General features: G+C 42.9%; 1 protein-coding gene across 1 annotated transcript in view; it reads left to right on the top strand.

Moving 5' to 3' along the window:
- Positions 1 to 12,861, top strand: part of LOC145417855 (uncharacterized) — a 109,671-nt gene extending 96,810 nt beyond the window's left edge. Inside the window, exons 5-7 of the mRNA XM_080286474.1 lie at positions 7,369 to 7,546; positions 10,877 to 11,013; positions 12,674 to 12,861. Of these exons, the coding sequence (XP_080142600.1) occupies positions 7,369 to 7,546; positions 10,877 to 11,013; positions 12,674 to 12,861 (503 nt within the window). The remainder of the gene's footprint in view (positions 1 to 7,368; positions 7,547 to 10,876; positions 11,014 to 12,673) is intronic.
- Positions 12,862 to 25,191: the final 12,330 nt, after the last annotated feature.

Here is a 25,191-nt window from a genome sequence, read left to right as displayed (position 1 = left end):
AGAAGATATGATGGTCACGGACTTGCCATATACATACACAAATAACACCCACAAACAGAAGTGGTTCTAAATTCTACTTTGGAAGCTGTCGCGTGCTGAGTAAAATGTAATAACACGTATCTGTCTATTTGTTCTATCTACTGTCCTCCCCGTGGTCCCATTGATGGTGATGCTTTCACTTCCCTAACCCATCAACTTCCGGGTCGAAAATTAATTTTAGGCTATTTTAACGCCCATCACTGTCAGTGGGGAAGCTTGAGGAGTGATGGTAGGGGGGAGCAAATAGCCACCCTAATATTACAGTCAAACCTCTGTCTTCTAAACAGTGGTAGAGCGACTCGTGTAGATGACCGCACTGGCAACATGTCATGTATAGATCTGTCCTTGTCATCTCCCGATATACACACTAACATCTCTTGGGACCTGTATGACGACTCGATGGGTAGCGATCATTTTCCAATCTTTCTTTCTTATACACGCGACGATTCTCGGCCTCCTCCACCATCTAAATTTAACTTTAAGAAAGCAGATTGGGGGTACTACTCAAGGGTCGCCAATCTAGATATATCGGGAGAAAACATTGATGAGAAAGTTGCACGCCTACAGACTTCCATTATACACGCAGCTGAGGCTGCTATTCGCAAGACATCTACAATTCCAAACAAGCGTAGAGCTTCGTGGTGGACACCAGATTGCCGACAAGCACTCACGAAGCGCAATAGGAGATACAGGATTTTTGAGAAACAGCCAACAAAATCAAACTTTATTGCCTACAAAGCAGCTAAGGCTGAGGTAAGGAGGACAATTAAAGCAGCAAAACGGAATAACTGGCGTAGTTTTGTGTCCACGGTGAATCGCTCCACCCCACCAAGTCAGGTCTGGTCCACCATAAATGTACTAAACAACAAGTACACCCGGTCACCGATCACCACACTTGAGGTGGCCGGGAATGTCATTGACGATCCCGTGGACATTGCCAATACTATTGCCGACCATTTTGCCCAGGTAAGCAGCTCAGCCAACTATGATCCTCGCTTTCTTCACCATAAGCGTACGACAGAGCTGCAGAGTTTCGACTTTGCCACTGAAGACGGAGATACCAGCTACAACTCCGAATTTACATTAGATGAACTTCTCCTTGCCCTTAAATCCTGTAAAGGCTCCAGTCCCGGTCCATTCACCATTACGTACGGTATGATTCAGCATCTTACTCAGGCCAACCTGAGTAAGCTGTTAGCGGTGTACAATGAGATTTGGGCGTCTTGCACGTTCCCAAACTCATTGCACTACGCGCATGTCATACCGATACCTTGCCGGGATGGTCACCTTACGAGTCTCAGTTTGTTTCGACCTATCGCGCTGACTGACTGTCTATGTAAGGTCTTTGAACGTATGGTTAATAAAAGGTTACTTTTTGTTTTAGAGTCGAAGGGTGTGTTAAATGATCAACAGAGTGGATTCCGTAAATACAGGTCCACTTTGGATCATTTAGTGCACCTGGAGCATTGCATAGCCGAGGCTTTTGCCAATCGCGAATTCATGATAGGAATTTTTCTGGATATTCATAAGGCTTATGCTATGACCTGGTGAAACAGAATACTACGTAAATTCTACACTTATGGTTTAAGAGGTAATTTGCCCATTTTCCTTCAGAACTTCCTTACTGACAGAACTTTTTCTGTCAGGTTACTCTGTAATGTAACTTCGGACATATTTGTCCAAGAGAATGGGGTATCACAAGGAAGTGTGCTTAGCCCTACTTTGTTCAGCGTTGCCATTAATGACATTCTGTCGTCTGCTTCCGTCCCCAGGACGATTAGATACTCACTCTATGCTGATGACTGTGCAGTGTGGCACTCTTCCCGCAATGCACAGTCTTCGGCAGAGCAGATTCAACTGGCACTTGAATCTGTTCAGCGTTGGGCCCTGGAGTGGGGATTTAAATTTTCCGTCCCTAAGTGTGTCGGTGTTGTTTTTACTCGTAAACTTAACGTACCTCCTTTGCATTTGACTTTAGACAATCAGCCGATACCTTTTCAAAATTCAGTAAGATTCCTGGGTCTACATTTTCACAGTAGGCTCAGTTGGAGAACACATATTAATCATTTGCTTGTTTCTTGTAATAAAAAAGTAAATGTCCTCAAGTTTCTTTCCGGTAAATCGTGGGGAGCAGACAGAACGTCTTTATTGATGGTGTATAAGTCCCTTATCCGTTCTAAGCTTGACTATGGCTCACAAGTGTATGGGTCGGCATCGGATGCTGTACTCCGTAGACTTGATGTGCTTCAGAATGTGTGCTTGCGTATATGTCTCGGAGCCCTTCGATGTACTCGTGTGGAGCGGTTGGAAGTGGAGGCTAATGTGCCTCCCCCCCGTCTACGACGTGACCACCTGCTATTTTCTTACGGTATCACCACCCACCGTAAACACTCACTTGGCCTTCCAACTTGTCGGATCCTCCTACAGTGGGAATACTCGTACCTGCTGTATGCGGCCCTCAAGCCGGTGGCTGTGAGGCTTCACTTCCTCTGTGAGGTGTTAGGGTACGACCTCTCTAATGGGGATCAGGTTTTAACATCAAAAATAGCGCCCTGGGAGTCTCTTGCTACCACATTTAATACTGACTGGCTCCCCATTGCAAAGTACAAGGCGCCGGAGGTGGAGGTACGACAGTTGTTCCGGATGATCCTCATTAGACATCTAGCATCATTCCACTTGTACACCGATGGCTCTAAGATGGATGAATGTGTGGGTGTGAGTGTGTGGTCTACGGAGTGCTGCATCCGTTTTCGCTTGCCCCCCCCCCATACGTCTGTATTCACTGCCGAATTATTTGCCATAGATCAAGCTATAGACTTTGCTTTGCGTTCAGATCACGACAGTTTTGTCATTTTTCCGGACTCTAAGTCAGCCCTTCTGGCTATTCATTCATGTAGGACTGATTCACATGAGATCCTGGGCCGCATTATCAATAAGCTGCACACATGTGCTAAATCCTTCTCTCTGACGTGGGTGCCTGGTCATTGCGGTATTTACGGCAATGAGCAGGCTGACGTACTAGCTAAATCGGCTGTAGAACTCGAGGAGACTTGGGACGTTCCTCGTGAGCTACAGTCTAGTCTCTCTTACGGAAAGAAATCAATTAATCTTCTGTGGCAAAGTCAGTGGACTGACCTGGCAATTCTATCTGTCAAAAGGACCATATGTGACTGGTCCAGTTCCTCCCGAGGAAACAGACGGGAGGAGGTCGCTTTAGCCCGCCTCCGCATGAATTCCACCCTATTGACACATATGTTACCATATATTAACAGACAATTTCCACCGCGTCGTACCACCTGTGACGCTGTGTTATCTATTAGTAACATCCTTTTGTAATGCAGTAGGTATGCTAGGGAACGTACTTCTCTGGCTGCCTACTGTAGGACAAATGCGCTCCTTTTCACACTTGATTCTGTCTGGGTGATGGGGACGTTGGTGTGACTAATAAATTGATGACTTTCCTGAAAGAGACCATATTACTCAGAGTTGTGATTTATTTTTTGAACTTGGTAGTGGTTTCCTTATTTATTGTAATATATATATATATATATATATATATATATATATATATATATATATATATATATATATATATATATATATATATATATATATTGTGTGTGTGTGTGTAGGGATATGGTTTTTGTACATATGTAAATATGTCAATACACTTTTATAGATTTGTGAACCGCAGGAGGAGGTTACGGTTATATAATTGTGTATTATTTTTTCTTTTGTTCAGGACCAGTAAATTTGTATTTGTTCTTTTTATGTATTTTTTTTTTACATAAATTTGATAATTATTTGATTATTTTGTAGTAGTATAGTAATGAGTCTACATGTGATGTATAGATGGAAGTATTTGACCTGGTACTATCCATGTATACTGATGTATTCTTTATTACTTATTGTTTCATAATCATGAGTAATAACTTGATATTGGTATGAAATAGATGCAAATATTTCATATCAGTATTTTGGCTTTCATGATTATTGATTCTTGCTGACCTAATGCCCGTTCAGGGTGATGGCCCCCCCCAAAAAAAAAAAAAAAAAAAATCTTTTTGAGCCTTTACACGGGAAGGAGGGTTGATTTTACTTGCTTTTATTTAGGTTTACGTTTCAATAAAGTCCTGATTTCTTCTTTTCATCAAGTCTGTGCTGACAATTTAGGACAGTTGTAATACCTGATGATGGCCTAAGGTTGGCCGAAAATTCGAATTATGTTAAGAGTATTTACCACATCCATTTTGTTAATGCTTTGGAAGTTGCTATGTCCGAGATCAGCCTTTTGAGTGTCCACTGCAGGACTGGCCTATCCCGACCGAAGTCGGGACGATACAGCTTATGTATCTCTACCAAGTGGCTTATGCTGTCTGGTAGAGATTGTATGTAGGGTGAGAAGTGCTTGTACATGTAATTGTAGTGTTGGAGTGGCTTTGGATGTGTGTGTAGTGTGTGAACCAAGTGTAATCGGCCCGTGCAAGCCGACTGGGTGCAATCATACTTTATAGTAAGCGACACTGGTTCAACCACAGCACCTTGTATATATATATATATATATATATATATATATGTGTGTGTGTGTGTGTGTGTGTGTGTGTGTCACATGTCACCATTTCACCACGATGACGTTTTACATTAGTCTATGTAACCTGCAAGGGATTTTATTTAGCCAAGAAAAAAAGCTTTCCTGTTGAAGGGATGAAAAATCAACTTCCCTTAACTTTTCGGATTATGGTATCTGTATTTATTCATGCAACCTCCAGATAGTTTAATCACTTCATAAAAGGCCTCTCGTACGGAAGGGTTTAAACAGGAAAATGCACGTGGGTAAAACGATCACATTTTTTTGTAATTGAGAGCAGGACAAACCCAGTACTAGACTGAGAGCTAGAAGGAGAGGTGAATTACGGAAAATGCATATATGAGGTAGGACAGGAATTATCAGACTAGAAAATGTTGGCAGGTCTTTGTCGTACAGTGGAGTGTGAGGGATTCAGTGATGATGAAATTTCATCTTTATGACCATAATTTCTACCAAATATCTAGTAACCCCTTCACTAAGCGAGTGTTCTGTTAAGCTTAATATAGTCGCTTGGCTGTGGCAAGAATGATTTTAAAAAGTTATGAAAGTGTCAATGGAGACCTTATAAAATCTTGCCTCAACCCTGATGACCCTATTCAGATGTAACATAGAGACCTGAACAGCTTCCTCATTATCATTAAAATAACCTGCATCCCTTGTTGTGACCTTTGATTCCGATATGGCCTTTTTGTTTAATTTGCCTTTTCTAATGTCCCTGTGAACGAGAGTGGTTGAAGATCGTGGTAACAATAACTCTGTGATGCTGCTTCCCTCGATATGATCTTCCTTCGTCAGTCCCCTTCTATGATTTGCTCGTTCAGCGGCCCTGTTCCGACCCCCGTCCCCCTAGATAGAACCATGAGTAACACAATACCACTTCATATAATAATATGTTCTGTTACCCTTGAAATACTCTAATCTCCATGTTGTGTCTTCTGACTCAGTATGACCTACCCTGCTCTGACCTGCGTTCTCTTACATAGAGCCATGAGGGAGGGAGACTAATATGGAAACAGTACCCATTGAAATGAATAACACTTTCCTCGCATGATATATACGTTCTCCCCACACCATGAGTTTTGGCCCCCGATTGTTAGGGCTTCTGTTGTGACCTGTGCCCGTCAGGACGTAGTTGCCAATAATGATGTCTGATAAGTAAAAGAGCAGTACTCAGTGAAATAACCTGTGACAGTAGTATTCTTAAAAGAGTGTGGGACACATCAACGTTGATATGGCCTTCACTCATTGTATTAGTTGACCTTTGATAAGACCTATCTCCTATATTCGATCTGGTCACAGCTGCGGGTGAGAGTAGTTGAGGATCATGAGAGTAGTATCCTCCCCGTTATAACCTCCTTTACACTCCTTAACTTTTCACCCTTGATATGACCTACTTCCTAACCTACCTCCCTACACGGCTGCCAGCGAGGGTGGTGAAGGAGTAAAGACACAGTGACCATGATATGACCTCCTGTCATGGTTAACCCTGATATGACCTATCCTGCTCTGACATGATCTCCATTTTCCTGCGCAGAACCGTAAGCAAGAGGGGTTGAGGAACATAGAAACAATACACCTTAAAATACTGCATCCATACTATGACATTTGACCCCTTACATGCCTTGCCTTCTTAGTGACCTAATTCCCCATGGACAGAGTCTGAGGAGCGTAGTGTTAGCACTTCATGAAATGATCAGTGTCCCTTATATGACTTTTTTTTTTTTTTTTAAATTACCGTTGACCCTTGTTGTGACAACATCTTTTAGCCGTCCTGTTCTTATCCACTCTCATCCTTATTTCCTAGAGCTGCCAGTAAGGTTAACTGGGGAGTTTGGAGATAACAACCCCTAAATGAATCGTACCCTAATTACCTTTGAAATATGCTCCCATTCTTGCCATAACCATTGATCCTTCATGATACTGTACTTCTTCGTTTGTCTTTCTTCTCCTGATCTGTGCCCTCTGGACGAGCTGCCAGGAAGGTGGCTGAGAAGCGTAGGGGCAATGTATGGAATGACGTCACCATAATATCCTAGATATGACCTCATCGCCTCACCATGGCATAATTATCCCTGTAATGACTTGCCTTTCCCCTTTCCCCTGGACAAATCCACAGTGGAAGGTGGTTGGCCAGGTCAAGGAAATACACCCAAATAAGAATTCCTACCCTTGTTGGCATATCTAACCTTTCCTGTGGTCTGCCGTCTTTGACATAAGCTCCCCTGGACAGGACCAAGAATGAATCTGGTTTAGGAACGCGAAGACTGTATCAACTCAAATTCTGGGACATCAATGCTCTTGAAATGAACTGTGACTTTATTACCCTTGATGTGACCTGCTCCTGTTGGCATGACCTGACTCCTGTTATAAAATTCCATGTTGTACCCCCCCCCCCTTCTTTCCCTGGTGTCAATAACCATTGTAAAATTTGCCTGGTGCAGAACACCTCGCCGTTAATTTTGACCTTTAGTATGATCTTAGGGTGTATTTATAAACACTTTTATTATATAGTTGTGTGAGGATGCAAATGTATACGCTTGTCTTTTCTCATACAACTGTCAAACAGATGTCAAACATCATTATAGTCAGATCAGAGTGAATATTAAAGTGACAAAATACGAAAAACTAAACATCTGTTATGGAGGCTTGTTTTCCCTGCAAGCTGGTTATGATCCTTTATAAATGCTTCCCCCGGGCGTGTACAGCAGTTGTCCTGTTCCGACTTAGTCTCCTCTGGACAGAGCCACGAGCAAGGATGGTGGAGGAGCGGGGCGGCAGTGCTGTGGAGAAACACTACAACAGCGGCAGCATGATAGAGCTCCAGTGCATCATCGACCGAGTACCCTTCCCACCACGAGCCGTCACATGGCGTAGGGGCAACACAGTGTTGGCCTTCAACACATCCAGGGGCGGCATCAGGTGTCACACCTTTACCCATTTTGATACCTCTTAAATCTGAATGAAGCCTATAGTTTATTTTTGTTGCCACCAAATAATTTTACTCAACTCAGGAAATCTCTCGCGCTGTTGAGGCTTAATAATGCAAAACCTAACACCTATAGTTCCAAAAGTCAATCTTAAACTAAATATAATTGTTAGAAGGCAATAATGTAATAAAAAGGTTGTCCCCAGAATCAACAAGTTAGGTGTATTTAAGGTAGCTTTAAGGGCTGTATGTTGTCTGGTTAGGTATTTCAGGATGCTTTGTTGTATTGTGCTCTTCAGTACAATGGCGGGCTTTTGATTTTACTAGTGTAACAGTGGTTAAATTCACATTCAGTCACTTTTTGAATTGGAGTGGTTAGGTACAGCCTTCATTAACACCTTCAGTAAGACAGGCCGCCAAAAGCTGAATACAGTCGTCTGGAAGTAGCCATAAAACACTAAAGTCTTTATCAAGGGGCTAAGGGTGTTTTTGGCGTAGTTGAAGTAGGTGTCCAGAGTTAAAGATTCCTGTCACGTTAGGAATGTCAAGGATGTTTTGGCGTATTAAAGGCAGTCAACCCATTCACCCCGTGGATGTAATTTTTATTTCTTGTTTCCAGACTATTTTATTCAACTTAGAATGAACTTCTGTTAACGATGGTAAGTGATTGATTTATCCAACCTTTGCTATTCGAAAATTGTCCTAAGGTGAAAAAAAAAAAATCGTCTATAGACAGCAATATTCTATACTCCCACGTGACTGATGATATGAAGAGAATTCTAGTGTATGTCAAGGAGTCATTGTTAATTCAGTCGATACGGAGATGTTTTACAGTTTATTCTTCTTACCTCCTGATGGTTTAACTCAAATTAGGAAAAGAACACGTATTGACGGGTTAAAGAAGTCTGTATCTAATCCCTCCAGTTTGAGAAGTCTTTCCCAAGCTGAAGGAAGAGGCAGCATGTGAGTGAGGGGGTTAGGGTTAGGAATTTCAAGGGTGTTTCTGCGTATAAAAAGTAGACAGAGGTGAGGACTCCGCACCGCCTTCAGCACATCAGTGGACATCAGGTGTGTGTCTTAGGGATCATAAGGGTGCTTGTGCTTATTTTACACCTTCAGTCTACGTAGTATTTTACATTCTATTTTTATTACTTTATTATGACATTATTATTCAGCTTAGGAAGATAAATGAGGTTGTGAATAGGTTAATGGAGACTGTTTCCATCCCAGTCGCGGCAAATGGTTTCTCCAGAGTTAAAAGCATCTAGAAATAATAAGTTGAAACCAAGAAAATACATCACTGGCTTTAAGGAGGCTAGGAAATTAGTCGAATATAAGGGTTTTTCAGCTTAAAGAACCCGGTTGTCACTTCGCTTATTTAACGATATCGAACAGTTTTTATTCTTAACATTAGTAATTGTAATTAAGGATTCTGTACTTTGAGGGATTTTATTTTTATTTTTTATTTATTTATTTATTCATTTAATTTTTTGTTTTGTACATTTTGATGAGCAGAAATAAAGGCTCGATAGTTTCTTTAACACATTCAAGCCAATACAGCATTTTTTCCTTGCTGTCTCCAGATTATTTAATTCACTGTAGTAAAGATTGCTTCAGCTATGGGAGTCAGTTATAGCCTGTCTTAACTCATTCTTCTGTTCTTACATACGTTGGTCAGATCTTTAAATCAGTTTGTTCTCTCCAGAATTATAACCGTGTTTTGACCCAAGAGACTTCTTGTCAGTACTTCCTATGCAGTCTTAATAAGTTGAATGAGATCGTTTTATGGTAACAATTTTAAGAAAAAAAAACACGCCCTCTGAGTGAAGAATTAACCCAGCTCTGGTTAACTGGCCCCAAATGGGGGCTGCGCCCATACGCAAAACACGATTTTGCACGATATTTCGTGCGCGAAGGCCGATGGGCGGGACTGATGAACGGGCAGTCTGGCGTGTCGGGCAGTAGAGGGTGGAGGTGTACCGCCTCTCTCTTCATTCATCTTCTCAACTTTCAGTCTTTCTCCCTGATTGCTCCTCCCTCTCCTGATCCACCTCACTCCTGTGCCTCTCTCTTCATTCATCTTCTCAACTTTCAGTCTTTCTCCCTGACTGCTCCTCCCTCTCCTGATCCACCTCACTCCTGTCAGCTTAATCTTGCATACCACAATCATATTTTCCGCCAGACCTCCACATCGTCCTCCCACGGCCCTCATATTGGCAACCATCCCCATCATCGACCTCTCAAGGAGCACTTAATCAATCAGACTTCTTTCAACACGATCCCCATTCCCTCTGTACAATGTATATTTACGTGCATCTTTGTGTTTGAAATACGAGTTACTAATGCACAACCTCCTCTCCTGACACATAGGACTATTCTTCATTCGCTTCCCATTATCATTTTCTCCTGGTACTCCATTACAGCCCATTATGTTATCCTCAGGAGCAGTGCCTACTCTTCCATTCATATCACCCATTACGATCATTTTATAGCTCCTGGGCATTTCTCCCACTACTTCATTCAGCTCATCCCAAAACCTGTCTTTCTCTCTCACTCCTGCCCTCACACGGTGAATACGCCACAATGACCGCCACTTTCACCTTCTCAAACTTGAACCTGGCATTCATACACCTAGAGCTGACACATTTGTAATCTCTCTTTCCACTATGTCACACCTCATTCATCAACAAAGCAACTCCTTCCTTGCATCTTCCTCACCCATTCATACCCGATCTTACACATATCACAACCTCCCACTCCTCCACTTCACACCCTTTCATCTTTGTTTCACACAATGCCGTCACTGCATATCTCGCACTTTTAAACACATTCACCACTTCCACCCTCTTGCTCTCCTCATTCACACCGCTTTGCACTATCAAAAGATTGTGTAAAAATTTGATCGTAAAGGTTTCATCATATCAGTGTTATTTTTCTGCCTTTTTTGTCTCTCCGCCACTGCTTCAGTAGGTGGAGAGAAGAGAAAGCGGACACCACCATCAGCCACCTCAGAACTTCTAGTATTTCACAGAAATGTGGTCCTCAGGAACAACCCACACCAACACTTGCTAGCACCTTGGGAGTTTCTGTAGTTCATGCACCCAAACCTGGCTGAGTTGTTCGTCATTTGTACCTTACTGGCCATAGCTCAGTGACAGAATAAGACAGTACTACGGTTCTACTTTCTTTTCATTGCCCATCTTCTTGACTAACACCGTATTCTAGTGTTGTCCTTTTGTTACAGCTCCAAATCTGTTAATGTGAACGGAGTATAGCACCCTGTAAATTCAGAACACCCCATAATAGAGCTATGCACTCCCCAGTGTGAGGAAGGATGAAGCGGGGGGCACCATTGCTAGCCGTCTCTATGTGGCCAACGCCTCACCCAGGGATTCCGGCCGATACTCCTGCTGGTACCACAACTACACTAGCGCCACTGTCACCGTCCACGTCATAGCAGGTGATAGAGAGAGAGAGAGTTATCTGTGTTTCAAGCACCAATGAATGGAGCCGGGGGGAATTTCAGTGAATATTTGTAATTTCGTGATTTTTGGCAGTTATTTTTATTATAGATTCCACTACGGACAAGGGACTTTACAGCATACCCTCATGAGTGAAGGAGTCTCCAGGGCACCTTCCCCAGTTAGTTATCTTTCCTGATGTAGAAAGTTAATATTGTCTTGTATGTTTGTTTATACAGCTGTGAAAATAAAACTCAGGACTCAAAAGTCAAGATAGTCCCAGATTGGTTCCAGTTTCTGTTTATCAAGGAACTCACTAGAGGTAACTATTTTCTTTATTTAATGCTCTCAAACAGAAGATGTCATTACTGTAAGTACTGTGAACAACTTGGTCATAACGACTGTCATGAAATTAGTTTTATATTTCAGAAGAATTTTAATTCTGGAGATATTATGACACTCATCCCCAATTTCCACCTCGGTGACTATGAAAATTTAAGTGATAATTTTACAAATAGAATCCGGGGAGAGAATGGGAGCTATAGGGAGGCTGAGGTAATGGTGAGGTTTGAGTCTCATATCAATAATGAATAAAGGTCAAGACTGGTGAAACACCAAGGTTCAGTTAATGAGAACAACAGTGAGTGAGCTGTTTTCATAAAAAATTTTCAAGAGAAATATATTTCCCAGAGATGATTACAGGTATTAAACTTTATCATTGGTCAAAAAAAAAAAAAGAGAAATAAAGAAATATAAAGGTAAAGGTGAATATTAAGAGAAGAGGAATGCATAACTAGTATTCTGCTTGAAATATAAATTATAGAAGAAATTCGGAAAGCACAATATAGTTGTAACAGATTCGCTTTTACCTAACGGCTTACCTCCCAGCTTAAATACAAAGTCGTGGTTGAATGGAATTCGATGAGCAAGTAATGCAGTACGAAGTAGTAATGTGTCTCCTTTGTTATTACTCAAAGTCAGTACCACAGTCTGACTACACCCAGCCATCCACTAAATTGAAATGGGTTAATGATCCTTGTCAAGTTAGAAAAAAAAGAGCTATATTGTATCTACAAAAAACAAAAAACACTTAGATCCGTACTAATAAAAATAAAGGAAAAGACTGGGACGCTTGGGAGTATTAGTTCTGATTGCACTATAAGTGACGATGAAGAAATGTTTTTCATTTGATATATAGTTTTCAATCAATATTATCTGAAAAAGTTCATAAGCTTAGAACTAAGCTTTGTGGCCATTTTCCCGTGAATGCTAGTATACCCTATAAGAGAGAACGCTATTCTAAACCTGCGCAATTCCTACTTACAGAGTGCTACCGCACTCCGTGATATATCCTAGTATCTAGCGTGCTTTCCAATATATAAATTATTTTTCCATCCAGGATGCGTGCTACTTTATAATCTTTCTTGGCATCCTGGGTGTTTACTAATATACAGTATTATAATCTATCTTGCCATTCAGGGTGCTTACTGATATGTACTCTATTTTGTCATCTTGGATACTTATTAATATATATTTTATCTTGGCACCCAGGGAGTTTACAAAATTATAAACTATCTTGACATCTAGAGTGTTTACTAATACTGTAGTTAATCCATTTTAACATGTAGGGTGCTTATTAAATATAAAATTTATCCATAGGTGAGAACTCCGCCGGCTTACAACATGATGCCCTGCCTGGCAGTTCAGCAGCCATCTCCACCCTGCCTGCCCTCCCCCTGTGCCTGACCTGCCTCACCATCTACCTAGCCATCCATCTATCCACTTGCTTTACCACCAGTCTAGTCACTCATCTCTCAACCTGCCTCACCATTAACACTGCCAGCTGATCTTAGAATACCGCCATTTATAACTAGTCAGGCACCTTGTACAGTATGTTGATATCTGTTTATATCAGTACATGTTGCTAAGAATGAATGTACTCAGTACCAAAAGAGCACATGAGAAAGCAAAATATAAATATATACATATATAAATTTTCTACAGTGAAAATATATATGATTCTGTACCAACCTGGTGATTTTCCGTCCCCTAAGTCATGCTGGAAATGAGTTTGGAAGATATATGGATTATGTCATTGGTAATAACTTTGGTATTTAGGAAATTATTACGATGATAGTAGGTATGCAACATGATAATTGCAGGTGTGTACAGTACAGTAATTAAAGGTACGAAATAGATAACCCCTCATTCCAAAGGCTAAATCCTAGACTGTATAAAACTGTCTTGCAATATAAATTTGGAAAAAGAAAAAGACGCCACCCACCGAAGAGGAGTGCTTTACCCCCTTCTGTGTGAGGGGGTTTCTTCTTTGATAAATCATGTGTTTGCCAGAAAATCTTAAAAAGAACAGCAAAATAAGAAACATAACGCTGAGAAAACTAATTAATAATTATCACGTAAGTGCTGGAGGCATATCAAAACGTTTTAGGAGTTGCTATGGAGAAACTGGAATGGAAATAAATTGCAGGAATGGGATGCTGGAATGGGGATGGAGTAGGATGCTGGCATAGCAGTGGAGTGGATATGCATGGATGGGAACTGAGTCGGATGCAAGAATGGGAACTGAGTAGGATGCAGGAATGGGAATCTAGTGGGATGGAGGAATGGAAATCGAGTGAGATGCAGGAATGGGAATCGAGTGGGATGCAGGAATGGGAATCGAGTGGGATGCAGAAATGGGAAGTGAGTGGGATGCAGAAATGGGAATCTAGTGGGATACAGAAATGGGAATCGAGTGGGATGCAGGAATGGGAATGAGTGGGATGCAGAAATGGGAATCGAGTGGGATGCAGGAATGGGAAGTGAAATGTAAGGGTGGGAATGGAGCAGAATGCTGGAATGGTAATGGAGTGGGATGCTGACATGTCAATGGAGTCGAATGTAAGAACGATAAATGACAGGGAGAGAAGGAAATGGGATGCTGGAGTGGTAGTACAATGGAACGAAAAGAGCAATAGATCTAATGTTCCTTTCAATGCAGTTTGTTACAGAGTAGTGTATAAATATTAACGCTTCTCATTTTCTGCATCCTAATGTCATCCTTCATTCTCTCCACATGTCCAAACCATCTCAGCCTACCTCTATTCATCACAACACCAATGTGCTCCAAGCCCATCCTACCTCTTGGCTCTTCCATCGTAAACCTAGCCCTCCCAGGCCTTTCATTCGAGGGCCCACAGTACCTCCACCTAATCGTTGTCATTTCTGTACGTTTGAGCCTGCAAATATTCTCTTCCTTTACTGTCCAGGTTTCACTACCATGCAACATTACATTCCTAATGCATGCCATATATAAAGATCCCTTTGCATAGAGGGAGAGCCCTTTCAATGTCAGGGGAGGCAACAGCTCCCAGAACTTCTCCCTACCACTCCTCACTCCAGCCCCACCTCCAATACATAACATGTCTCCCAAGTAACAAAACTCTTCCACACACTCCAGAAACTCATCAGCAAGATCAATCCTTTCACGCCTGACAATCTCCCCATGTTCTCCTCAGCACAACGCACACATGAAATCAGCATTATCCTACAGTCTACCTCTAATACCACTACATCTCTTATGCACCCATTTATCACGAACACTGCACAACATGAAATTACTTCCCATGCCCTTCTGCCAAATAGCACATGGCCACTCTCCCTCTTTTTTGACAGTACCGCCATCAGCTCTAGGTACCATCACCTTTGTTTAATCTGCATTTACTCTAAAGTCTTTGTGCCCTGTACCATCTCTCCAATTCCTAAATCTTTCCTCTGTCTTCCTTTCATCCTCTACAGTCAACATCAGATCATCGGCATACATCATCTCCCACGGTCCATTTCTGAAGTCACGTGAGAGGACTTCAAGCACCATGATAAACTACATGGATCTCAAGACTGACCCGTGATGTACACCAGCATTCATGGAAAACTCATCACTCAAATCTCAATTCACTCTCACCAGGGTGCGAGTACCCATGAACATAGCCATAACCACTCTAACCAGCCACTTCTCGATCCCAAGCTTTCTTATCACCACCTCCCTAGGTCTGTCAAAGCCCTTCTCCAAGTCAACAAAAACAAAGTACAGATCCCTTTTCTTTCCCATATATTTTTCCTGAGGCTATCGAAAAATGAATGTGACATCAGTGGTCTCTTTGCCTGGCATAAACTGAAACTGCTTCTCATCAATATTCACTCTTCCTCTAAGTATATCTTCTAGAACTCTCTCCATTACCTTCATTATCTGGTCCATAAGTTTAATGCCTCTGTAATTTCCTCTTTCCTGGGCATCACCCTTTCCCTTGTACACATTTACAGTCACACACTTCAGCCAATCATCTGGGATAATACTATCAAATATAATAGTATTTACAAGTCAGTAACTAACCCCACTCCTATTTATTTCCTGAGGCCTTCAGCGTTTCAGCAGTCAACCCAGACACACCTGCTGCCTTCCCCACATGCATCTTGCCTATTGCCCTGCTGACAGTAGCAACATCAATCAAAAGCCAAGGGCCAAACACTGGAGCTGCTGATTTCAAACCTTCCTTGTTCCAAACTCCTCATTCAGCAACTGCTGATAATGTTTTCTCCAGGTATCTTTAATCCCCACTGTTCACCATTACCTTTCACTCATCATCCTCACACTGATTGATTGATTGATTGAAAGTAATTAAAAACTGGCGGCGCAACTGCCAGGGTCATATGCCGCCGGACACCAAAGTAAAAGGTGCAGCTAAATAAAAAAATGCATATTCAAAATAAAGTTAAAATTTGTTAGTTGAAATAAAACACTGAAAATAATAAAAGCATAATTTATAAAATATAAAATATCAATTACTTATAAAAGTGGAAGGAGGCCCGCCTCCTGAAGAAAACTAAAAACATCACTAAAATCGCAAGAGGCTTCACCGAGCATTGAGGACAAACAGTAGGCATCATCTGCCCCCTTATGCCTATAGAGGAATCTCTGACGCAGGTCCCCCAGACTCGGACACTCGACCAGCAAGTGACGGACAGTAAGGGGAACAAGGCAGTCATCACAGTATGGTTGAGTCTCACCACCCATGAGGAACCCATGTGTAAGCCGAGAATGCCCAATGCGAAGTCTAGCAAGAGCCACCTCCAATCGCCGAGACATGGAAGGAAGAGCTCTTGGCACAACCACTCTCTGAAAGATTTCTTTCAGTTTATTATGAGAAACAACATCCCAGTGCCTCTGCCAACACGTACCAACTGCGTACCGCAGGTAAGGTGTTACATCTGAAGCAGGAAGGGGGTAGTCGGTTGGGGGCTGTTGAGAAGACGCAGCTTTAGCTAAAAAATCTGCCCTCTCATTGCCCACCACACCTACATGTGCGGGAACCCAACAGAAGTTCACATGGCGGCCACGACGGCCAAGAAGAAAAAGCCACTCTAAAATTGATAAAATCAATGGATGGGATGCATTAAAAGACTCCAGTGCAGACAGAGCACTACGTGAGTCACTATAAATCGCAAAAACGGATTCGGGGAGAGTAAAAATGATTTTAAGAGCATATAAAATTGCAGTCAGCTCTGCCGTATACACTGAAGTAATGCCAGGAAGACTACCGCCCCTACTAAAGGAGGGGAAAACAACACCAAATCCTACTCCAGTATCAGTCTTAGACCCGTCAGTATAGACGAGGACAGAACCCTCATGAATAGAGGCATGTTCTAAAAAGAGAGAGAGGGACACCTGAGAGGGAAGCGAGTCCTTTTTTTCCACAACAGACCTACAAAACGTCACACGAGGGAGTAGCCAGGAACCCACCTTAGAGATCCGATGTGGACAAATTGCCAGTCTCGGGACAGAGAGGGCTAGCATAACAGACCGGACCCTGTAACCAAATGGCTTCGGGAGATTAGGACGGGTGTCATAAGCAGAAGATTGGGAATCCTGGGAGACGATGGCACAAGAAATTGAGTCTGGAATGCGGTGAAGACGATACCAGCACCTCATCATTCGCAACTGGCGTCGCAAATCCAAGGGGAGTACACCAGCATCTACTAACAAACTTGTAATCGGGGATGATCTGAATGCCCCAGTTGCCAGACGTACACCAGCATGATGCACAGAATTTAACAACTGGAGACGGGCATCTGTTGCGGAGGAGTAAACCTCACATCCATATTCAAGTTTAGGAAGAATAAGAGACCTATGCAAGAGGAGCAGGGTCTGACGGTCAGCACCCCAAGAGGTATGAGCTAAAACCTTCAAAAGACTCATAGCTTTAAGACAAGCCACCTTAACAGAGCGAATATGAGAAACCCAGGTTAGTCGTCTATCAAATAAAAGGCCCAGAAACCGTGTCTCTTCCACACAGGGTATTCTTCTACCATAGAGATACAAGTCTGGGTCTGGGTGAACCCCACGAAGACGACAAAAATGCATAGCCACTGTCTTTGTTAAAGAAAATCGGAAACCGCATGACTCTGCCCAGTCAGAAATTCTATTAAGAGCAAGCTGCAACTTCCTCTCTATCAGAGACATTCTAGATGCGGTGAAGGATATTGAGAGGTCATCGACATATAATGATCCTCGTACACCGTCAGGAAGTACACTGATTACACTGTTAATGGCTACAGCAAACAGAGTAACACTTAGGATACTCCCTTGTGGTACTCCATCTTCTAGTGGTCGGGCATTAGAAAGCACTCCTCCCACTCTCACCCTTAAAAAACGGTTAGATAAAAACTGTTGGATAAAAATAGGCAAGCGCCCACGAAAACCAAACTCATGAAGGGAAAGTAAAATGCCATGACGCCAAGCAGTGTCATATGCCTTCTCCAGATCAAAGAAAACTGTGACCTGGTGTTGGTTAGTGAAGAAAGCCTCACAAACAGAAGATTCCAAGGTCAGCAGTGCATCAGAGGTAGATCGCATTTTTCGAAAACCATATTGGGCAGAGGATAATAAGTCACCTCTCTCCAAAAACCACACAAGCCTAACATTGACCATCTTTTCCAAAACTTTACATATACATGACGTTAGAGAAATAGGCCGATAATTCGTTGCCTGTAGGTGGTCCTTACCTGGTTTGGGGATGGGGATAACCACAGCAACATTCCAACAAGCCGGAAACTCCCCAGAACACCAGATCTTATTATACAGTGAAAGTAAAAACAAAAGGGACTCATCAGACAGGTGATGTAGAAAGGCATAAGGAATATCATCATAACCAGGAGAAGAATCATGGCACTGCGACAGAGCTGTCTGGAGTTCAGAAATTGAAAATGGAACATTGTAAGGCTCTCCCTCAGCAGAGGCAAAACTGAGACCACGAGACTCTAGGCGCCGACGGTGGCAAGCCCAAGGCGTATCTGCATTCCTCTGTGACACACTGGCAAAATGTTCAGCAAGCAATTCTGCAACAGCAAAAGGATCAGCAACAGTTCCACCTGCTCCAGATAAAACGGGAAGAGATGGAACAGTAAACTTCCCTGAAATTTTCCTTACCCGGTTCCACACCTGGGTGATGGAAGTCCTTGAATTGATGGAGGAAACATATCTCTTCCAGGATGAACGCCTGGCCGCCTTCAAAACCCGCCTCATATGAGCTCGTGCCCTTCGATACGCTATCATGTACTGAAGATCCCCACGGTGATGACGAAGTCGAGAGAAGGCGACTCGTTTGGCTCTCACTGCGGAACTGCACTCAGAGTTCCACCAAGGAACCGGGCGTTTAGGAAACTGACCCTTCGTTTTTGGAATAGATAATCGGGCTGCTGAGTGCAACACTTTATTGAAATATGACACTGCCTCAGTAAGACAGCCAAATTCATTCACAGAAAGGGAAATGGAACTTAATTCCCTGAAACGTGGCCAGTCAGCCTTATCCAGAAGCCAGCGAGGAAGACGTGGCTGAGGTCCACCTGCACCAGCAGTTAAGAGTAAAGGAAAATGGTCGCTGCCATACAGGTCTGGCAACACATCCCAGTTAAAATCTAAAACAGCATCAGCTGAACATAAGGACAAATCAATGGCAGTAAAAGTTCCTGTCTGGCTATGGAAATAAGTCATTTTATTGGAGTTTAAAATGCCCAACTCCTCATGTTCCACTACAGAGGCCAGCATTACACCCCGAGGGTTGGCCTCACTGTTACCCCATAGTGGATGGTGTCCATTCATATCTCCTAGTAATAGAAAGGGAGAAGGAAGGCCATGAATAAGGCGTTCCAGATCTGCCCTTTCAACAGTAGCGCTGGGAGGAAGATAAAGACTGCAAACTGTATATTGCCGACGTAAAAACATCCGGACAGCAACTGCCTGCAGGGGACCAGAAATATCCAGATGACTATATGGAATATCCTGGCGGAGGAAGATAGCAGTCCCTCCATGACGACCTTGGCTTGGCACAGGATCAGAATAAAATGCATTGTAGCCAGAAGGACCGGGAGGAACAGCCTCACCAACCATGGTCTCCTGGATACACATGCATAAAGGAGTAAATTGAGAAACTAGATGACACAGTTCCTCATAGCTGGCACGTAAACCTCGACAATTCCACTGGATGATAGAACCCATTGTGAAAGGGAAAATTATGATCAAGTGCGGGACTGTACACCTCCTGACATACGAGCGGGTTTGGAATGATGCTTAGGAGGGCCCTTGGGAAGAGACTGCCCAGCACCAGGAACCTGCACCTTATGTTGAGCATCCGTGGACAAACGTGAGGACGAGGAAGAGGGAAATTTTCCAACACTCTTCCTCTGAGGTGGAGTAACATACGGCTTGGAAAGTGGCTTGGAGGCCGCCTTGGGTGATATGGGACGGCCAGTGCCTCTGTTGGAAGCCTCAGAAGTGGAAAGAGTGTCAACGGGATTCGAACCCTGTGAGGATGACTTTGTACTTTTCAGAACTAAAGCACCAACGGTTTCTCCAACACCATCTCCAGGCGGGAACTTGACCACAGGTGAACCACCAGCTGCATCTTCCACCTGGCTAGACCCCTCAGCCTCTGAGGCAGAGGGAACAAGAGAGAGGGCAATACAAGGTTCGACAACAGAGACCTTGGGTGGCCGGTTGTCAGGCTCTGAGGACTCTGACGAGTTACGGTGACGTTTACTGGGTACAGAAGGAGCCTTGTGAATACTGGACAAGACAGGATGAGTTACATCAGCGTGTACATCCGCCACCACCACAGAAGTGTGCAAACTGTCAGCTTCTGAAGTGGAGGTAGGAACAGTTGGAGCAGTGGGTGGGCGTGAAACATTCTCACATATACTAGTAATTTCAGGAGTAATATCCGTCAAATCAGTAGTTGGGAAAGTGGTCACTGTAAAGGGTCGTGGCAACTTCTGGGTCACAGTACGATGTACAGGTGCCCCTGAAAGGGCAGAAGCATAAGTAATTCCAGGCTGAAAGAAGAGAGTCTGGGCCCTCCTCTTTGCTTCTGGAAAAGAAACCTTCTCACGTGTGCGAATGCTCAGAACCTCCTTTTCCAGGCAGTAGCGAGGACAGTTTTTTGAGGATACAGCATGAGGACCCCCACAGTGATAGCATTTAAGGGGTCCTGGACAATCACCGATATGACTCGATTCACCACAGGAGATACAGACACCAGGAAGACCAGCCAGTGCACGCCGACAAAATTTGCTTACATGTCCATACCCCTGACAGTGGAAACACCGCCTTGGGTTCGGAACATAAGGCTTCACAGGCAGAGAGAGCCAAGCAAGTTTCACGGAAGCAGGCAAAGTCAAGCGTTCAAAAATCAGAAACAGTGTCGGAGTTGGGGTCAGAACACCATCGATTTTCTTCTGTACCCGGTCAACCTTTATGACACCATAAGACCGTAGTTCTTCTTGTAACTGTGATTCAGGGTATCGGAGGAGGTCCCGGGAGTAAATGACCCCCTTACACTGGTTAAATGTGCCGTGAGATGTACAGGATACACTATGGCCAGAAACGGAGGTCAGAGTCTGGAGACGTGAGCTCTCTTCTGGGGAGGAAACCTCAATTAGGAGGCTACCATCCCCTTGGGTGGATATCACTGGTTCACGGCCACAGGCAGACACAATGGCACGGTACAGGTTAAAAATGTCCATATCCAGCACTGAGCCACCTGCAGAGGATTTCAGCACTAGATACTTCTTGAAATTTTCCTTTACTGCTTCCTCTGGGCCAAATCTTGGAGTCCAAGTAACCCTACGAGACCTCCTCCCAGTCCCAGTTGAACGCTGGGGCAGAGGACGGAAGTCCCCAGGGGCCTGAAAAGGCTCCAGAGTGGCAATAAGGGGCGCAGAGTCTGAGAAATGGCCGGGGACAGATCCATCGTTGTCAACAGTTTGATTTGACTGTGCCATGTGATATAAAAAGACTTCATTCCCCCACCCCTCCACCCACCATGGAGCCCAACAAGGGGAGGTCGTATGCCAGGGACAAACCACAGGCAACCCCAGAGGTAGTGGGAGAGTATACGCAGGTAACCACCCGGGGGCCTGGACAAGGGTGACTCCAGGACGATCATCCTCACACACTGGTCACATATGATATTCCTGTTTTTCCTCTTCATCTGATTTGCCACCTTAAATATCATTTTCTTCCTTTCCACACTATTTAGATTTTCCAGTAAAAGTCACTGAGACTCAGATTTTGCCTTGTATACAGTACCTCTTTTCTAACCCTATGCTTGGTAGCCAAATATGTCACGTTGTTAAAACCCCTTTTCCATTACCAGTAAAGCCATCTTTTCTCCTTAACTGCAGCTTCTACACCCTCATCCCACCACCATGTTACTTTATGCCTTCCAGGGTCCCTTGTCCATCCACACACTGGATCAGTAACTCCTAGGAGATTGTTCTTGAGAGCTCTGTATTGTTCATTAACGCATCTGTTAACAGCTCCCTGTTCAGCCACGACTTTACTCCTCTCGCTATGAAAGACATCCCTTACTGCTTGGTTTTTCAGCTTCCATATTTTCGTCCTTGGTGCATAGGTCCTCTTTTTCATCACCCACCTTTTAAGCACCGTGTCACGTATGTGTTGCTGTACACACTCATCGCACCCTATAACTTTAACATCCTTCACCAACCTCCTTTCAACCCTCCTGACAATACTCATTATTTCTAAAGTAACACCCCTCTCTTCCAATACATTTAGCACGGTGTCCACTTTCCCCAGTTTAACTCTACAGTATGTCACTAGGGAACCCAGTACAAAAAAACCTTCTTCCACACTTATACACAAGAAATAAGCGACGAAATCAGCTGCCATTTGCCGTATTGTCGCCGAATCGACATTTTTAATTAGAATGTGTTATAATTATTATCATTATGCAGGTTCATACACACCTAATTATCTAAAATCCTGTCAGAACGTTGTGCTTAACTGTTAATAAAAAAACAGGATTCAGAGCAAACCCTTGCAAAAGTTAGCGGAAGTATTATGCCTTAAAGCTCGACAACTGGCCTTCACAGACTTCTAGTTTGTATAAATGTTGATTTAATATGTAGATACATTTATTTGCACTCTAAAATCAATAGTTATGCAAAATAGAAGTCTGTCAAGGCGTGTTGGAGAGCTAAAGAGGAAATCCCACTAACTTTAGCAAGTTTTCACTCTGAATCCTGTTTTTTTATTAGTAAAGCACAATTTTTTGACGTGTATGAACCTATATGGTGAAAAAGAAAAAAAAATCAATATATTCCTATTAAAAGTGCCGATTCTGTAAATGACCTTCCAATTCGGTATTTTGTCGCACCGGGAGAGGCCTCTGTCCAGCAGCGGGCAGTTACAGACGATGATCATGAAATACATTATACGTTATATATATATATATATATATATATATATATATATATATATATATATATATATATATATATATATATATATATATTTGTGTGTGTGTGTGTGTGTGTGTGTGTGTGTGTAAAATGAGGTAGTGTCCCTCCCAACTTCCGAGTAGCTGAGTACCTCCCATGGTTCACCTCCCTCAAATACAGGTAAGAGTCCTGCTTAGGCGTATAATATTTACTGAAGGAACTTACAAGGTGTAACGACACCACTGTTACATAGGAAAAGAATGAAAACAAAAATACTCAATACAGTCCTCTTTTATTGTTAAAGTAAGACCTCGTTTTATCGTAAACTGAACAACAATAGTCACACACAAAACAATACTCATTTCTAAAAGTAATACCCCTCTCTACCAATACACTTAGCGCGGTGTCCACTTCCCTCACTTTAACACCAGCTCACTAGGAAACCTACTACACAAAACCCTTCTTCCACACTTATACACAAGAAGTAAGTCCGTTTCTACAACGTCCTGACTGTTGTATCTCACAAACTAAACCAGTTCTCCTAAACATCCAGGTCACCTCGTGCTCTGCAAAACCTCGGTGCCAGCCACGAGCTCCTCTGAACACCACAACTGTTCTGTCTTAGCTACACCTTCACCATTCTCCCCTGTCCACTCCTTGGGACAACCTGACATGGTCCTGTCTGCCTCTGCTCCAACCATGGCAACCCTCAAATCCACTAGAACGACCACCATCTCACTCGCTCACACACATATACACACGCACACACTGACCAACGCCAGCCAAAGACTCCTGCTTAAATCACGGCAAATCTTGGAGAGCCACGTGCCACCCCGATAATATAAACTCTTGCAGTCTCACGTCTCCAACCTAACACGGCTCGCCCCCTACCAAGTACCAACCCGCCTAATTCAAACACCTAACTTCCTTCATATATATATATATATATATATATATATATATATATATATATATATATATATATATATATATATATAAAATCAGCCGTTTGAGTGTCCAGTGCAGGACCGGCCTATCCCGACCGAAGTGGGGACGATACAGCCAATGTATCTCTACCAAGTGGCATAGGCTGTCTGGTAGAGATTGTATGTAGGGTGAGAAGTGCCTGTAAGTGTGATTTTAGTGTTGGAGTGGCTTTGGATGTGTGTGTAGTCTGTGAACCAAGTGTAATCGGCAAGCGCAAGCCGACTGGGTGCAAGCATACTTTATAGTATGCGACACTGGTTAACCACAGCACCCCTTATGTCCGCCAAGCAGTTCCATACGTGGCCAGAAGAACGCTCCCAAAGTTTATTACCCTGGCGGGGTGCGAACCCTCGTTCTTCAGTGTACGAAAACGCATTCTTTACCACTGTACCACAGCGGCTCCATATATATATATATATATATATATATATATATATATATATATATATATATATATATATATATATATATATATATATATATATATACTCCCATTGGATCCCAGGGGTGCTGGGCGAAGCACTGCACTGGGGAGGCACTAAGCGTACCGCCCTCCGCCTATCGGCTCATAGTCGCGAAGCTCATAGGTCCCTCCCTGGGGGTTCCCTACTTTATAAAGACTTCAAAAATCCCAGTTCTGCCCAGTACTCTGGACACTGGGCTCCAATGGGTTAAAGAGATCGATAGGTTTGCCAGTCATTAACCCATTGGATCCCAGGGGTGCTGGGCGAGGCACTACACTGGGAGGGCACTAAGCGTACCGCCCTCCGCCTATCGTCTCATAGTCGCGAAGCTCATATGTCCCTACTCAGGGGATCCCTACTTTATAAAGACTTCAAAAATCCCAGTTCTGTCCAATACTCTGGACACTGGGCTCCAATGGGATATATATATATATATATATATATATATATATATATATATATATATATATATATATATATATATATATATATATATATATATATATGAAATGAGATGAGATATATAAAATCCATGAGTTCTCGTTTTCATTTGTTGGCCACCAGATTTTATTCCTTTTATGAGATACTCGAGATGAGATATATTAAATCCATGAGTTCTCGTTTTTATTTGTTGGCCACCAGATCTTATTCCTTTTATGAGATACTCCTCGGACTAAAGGGGTTAAGTTCCTAATAATGCAGATGAATAAAATGTGAATATTATTAAAGGATATACGTAAAACTTAAGTTAAATGATAGATACTAAAGAAAGGCGAGAAAGCCTTTAGCAACATTTTTTTTTTTTTTTTTTTTTTTTTAGGAGGTTGGGACAAGTCAAGCCTAAATACTCAGTAATATTGTAGGTACGGGCCTGGAGCTGATTATTGTCTCCGTGCTAAAGGCTCGACCAGGCAGGAAGAAGACTCGGGAAGT

The sequence above is a fragment of the Coenobita brevimanus genome, chromosome 111 (assembly GCF_032717465.1).
Source record: "Coenobita brevimanus isolate Jiangsu-jjx chromosome 111, ASM3271746v2, whole genome shotgun sequence".
Lineage (NCBI taxonomy): Eukaryota > Metazoa > Arthropoda > Malacostraca > Decapoda > Coenobitidae > Coenobita > Coenobita brevimanus.
Note: the sequence above shows the minus strand (reverse complement) of the source record. Positions and strands in the feature narration are given on the sequence as shown.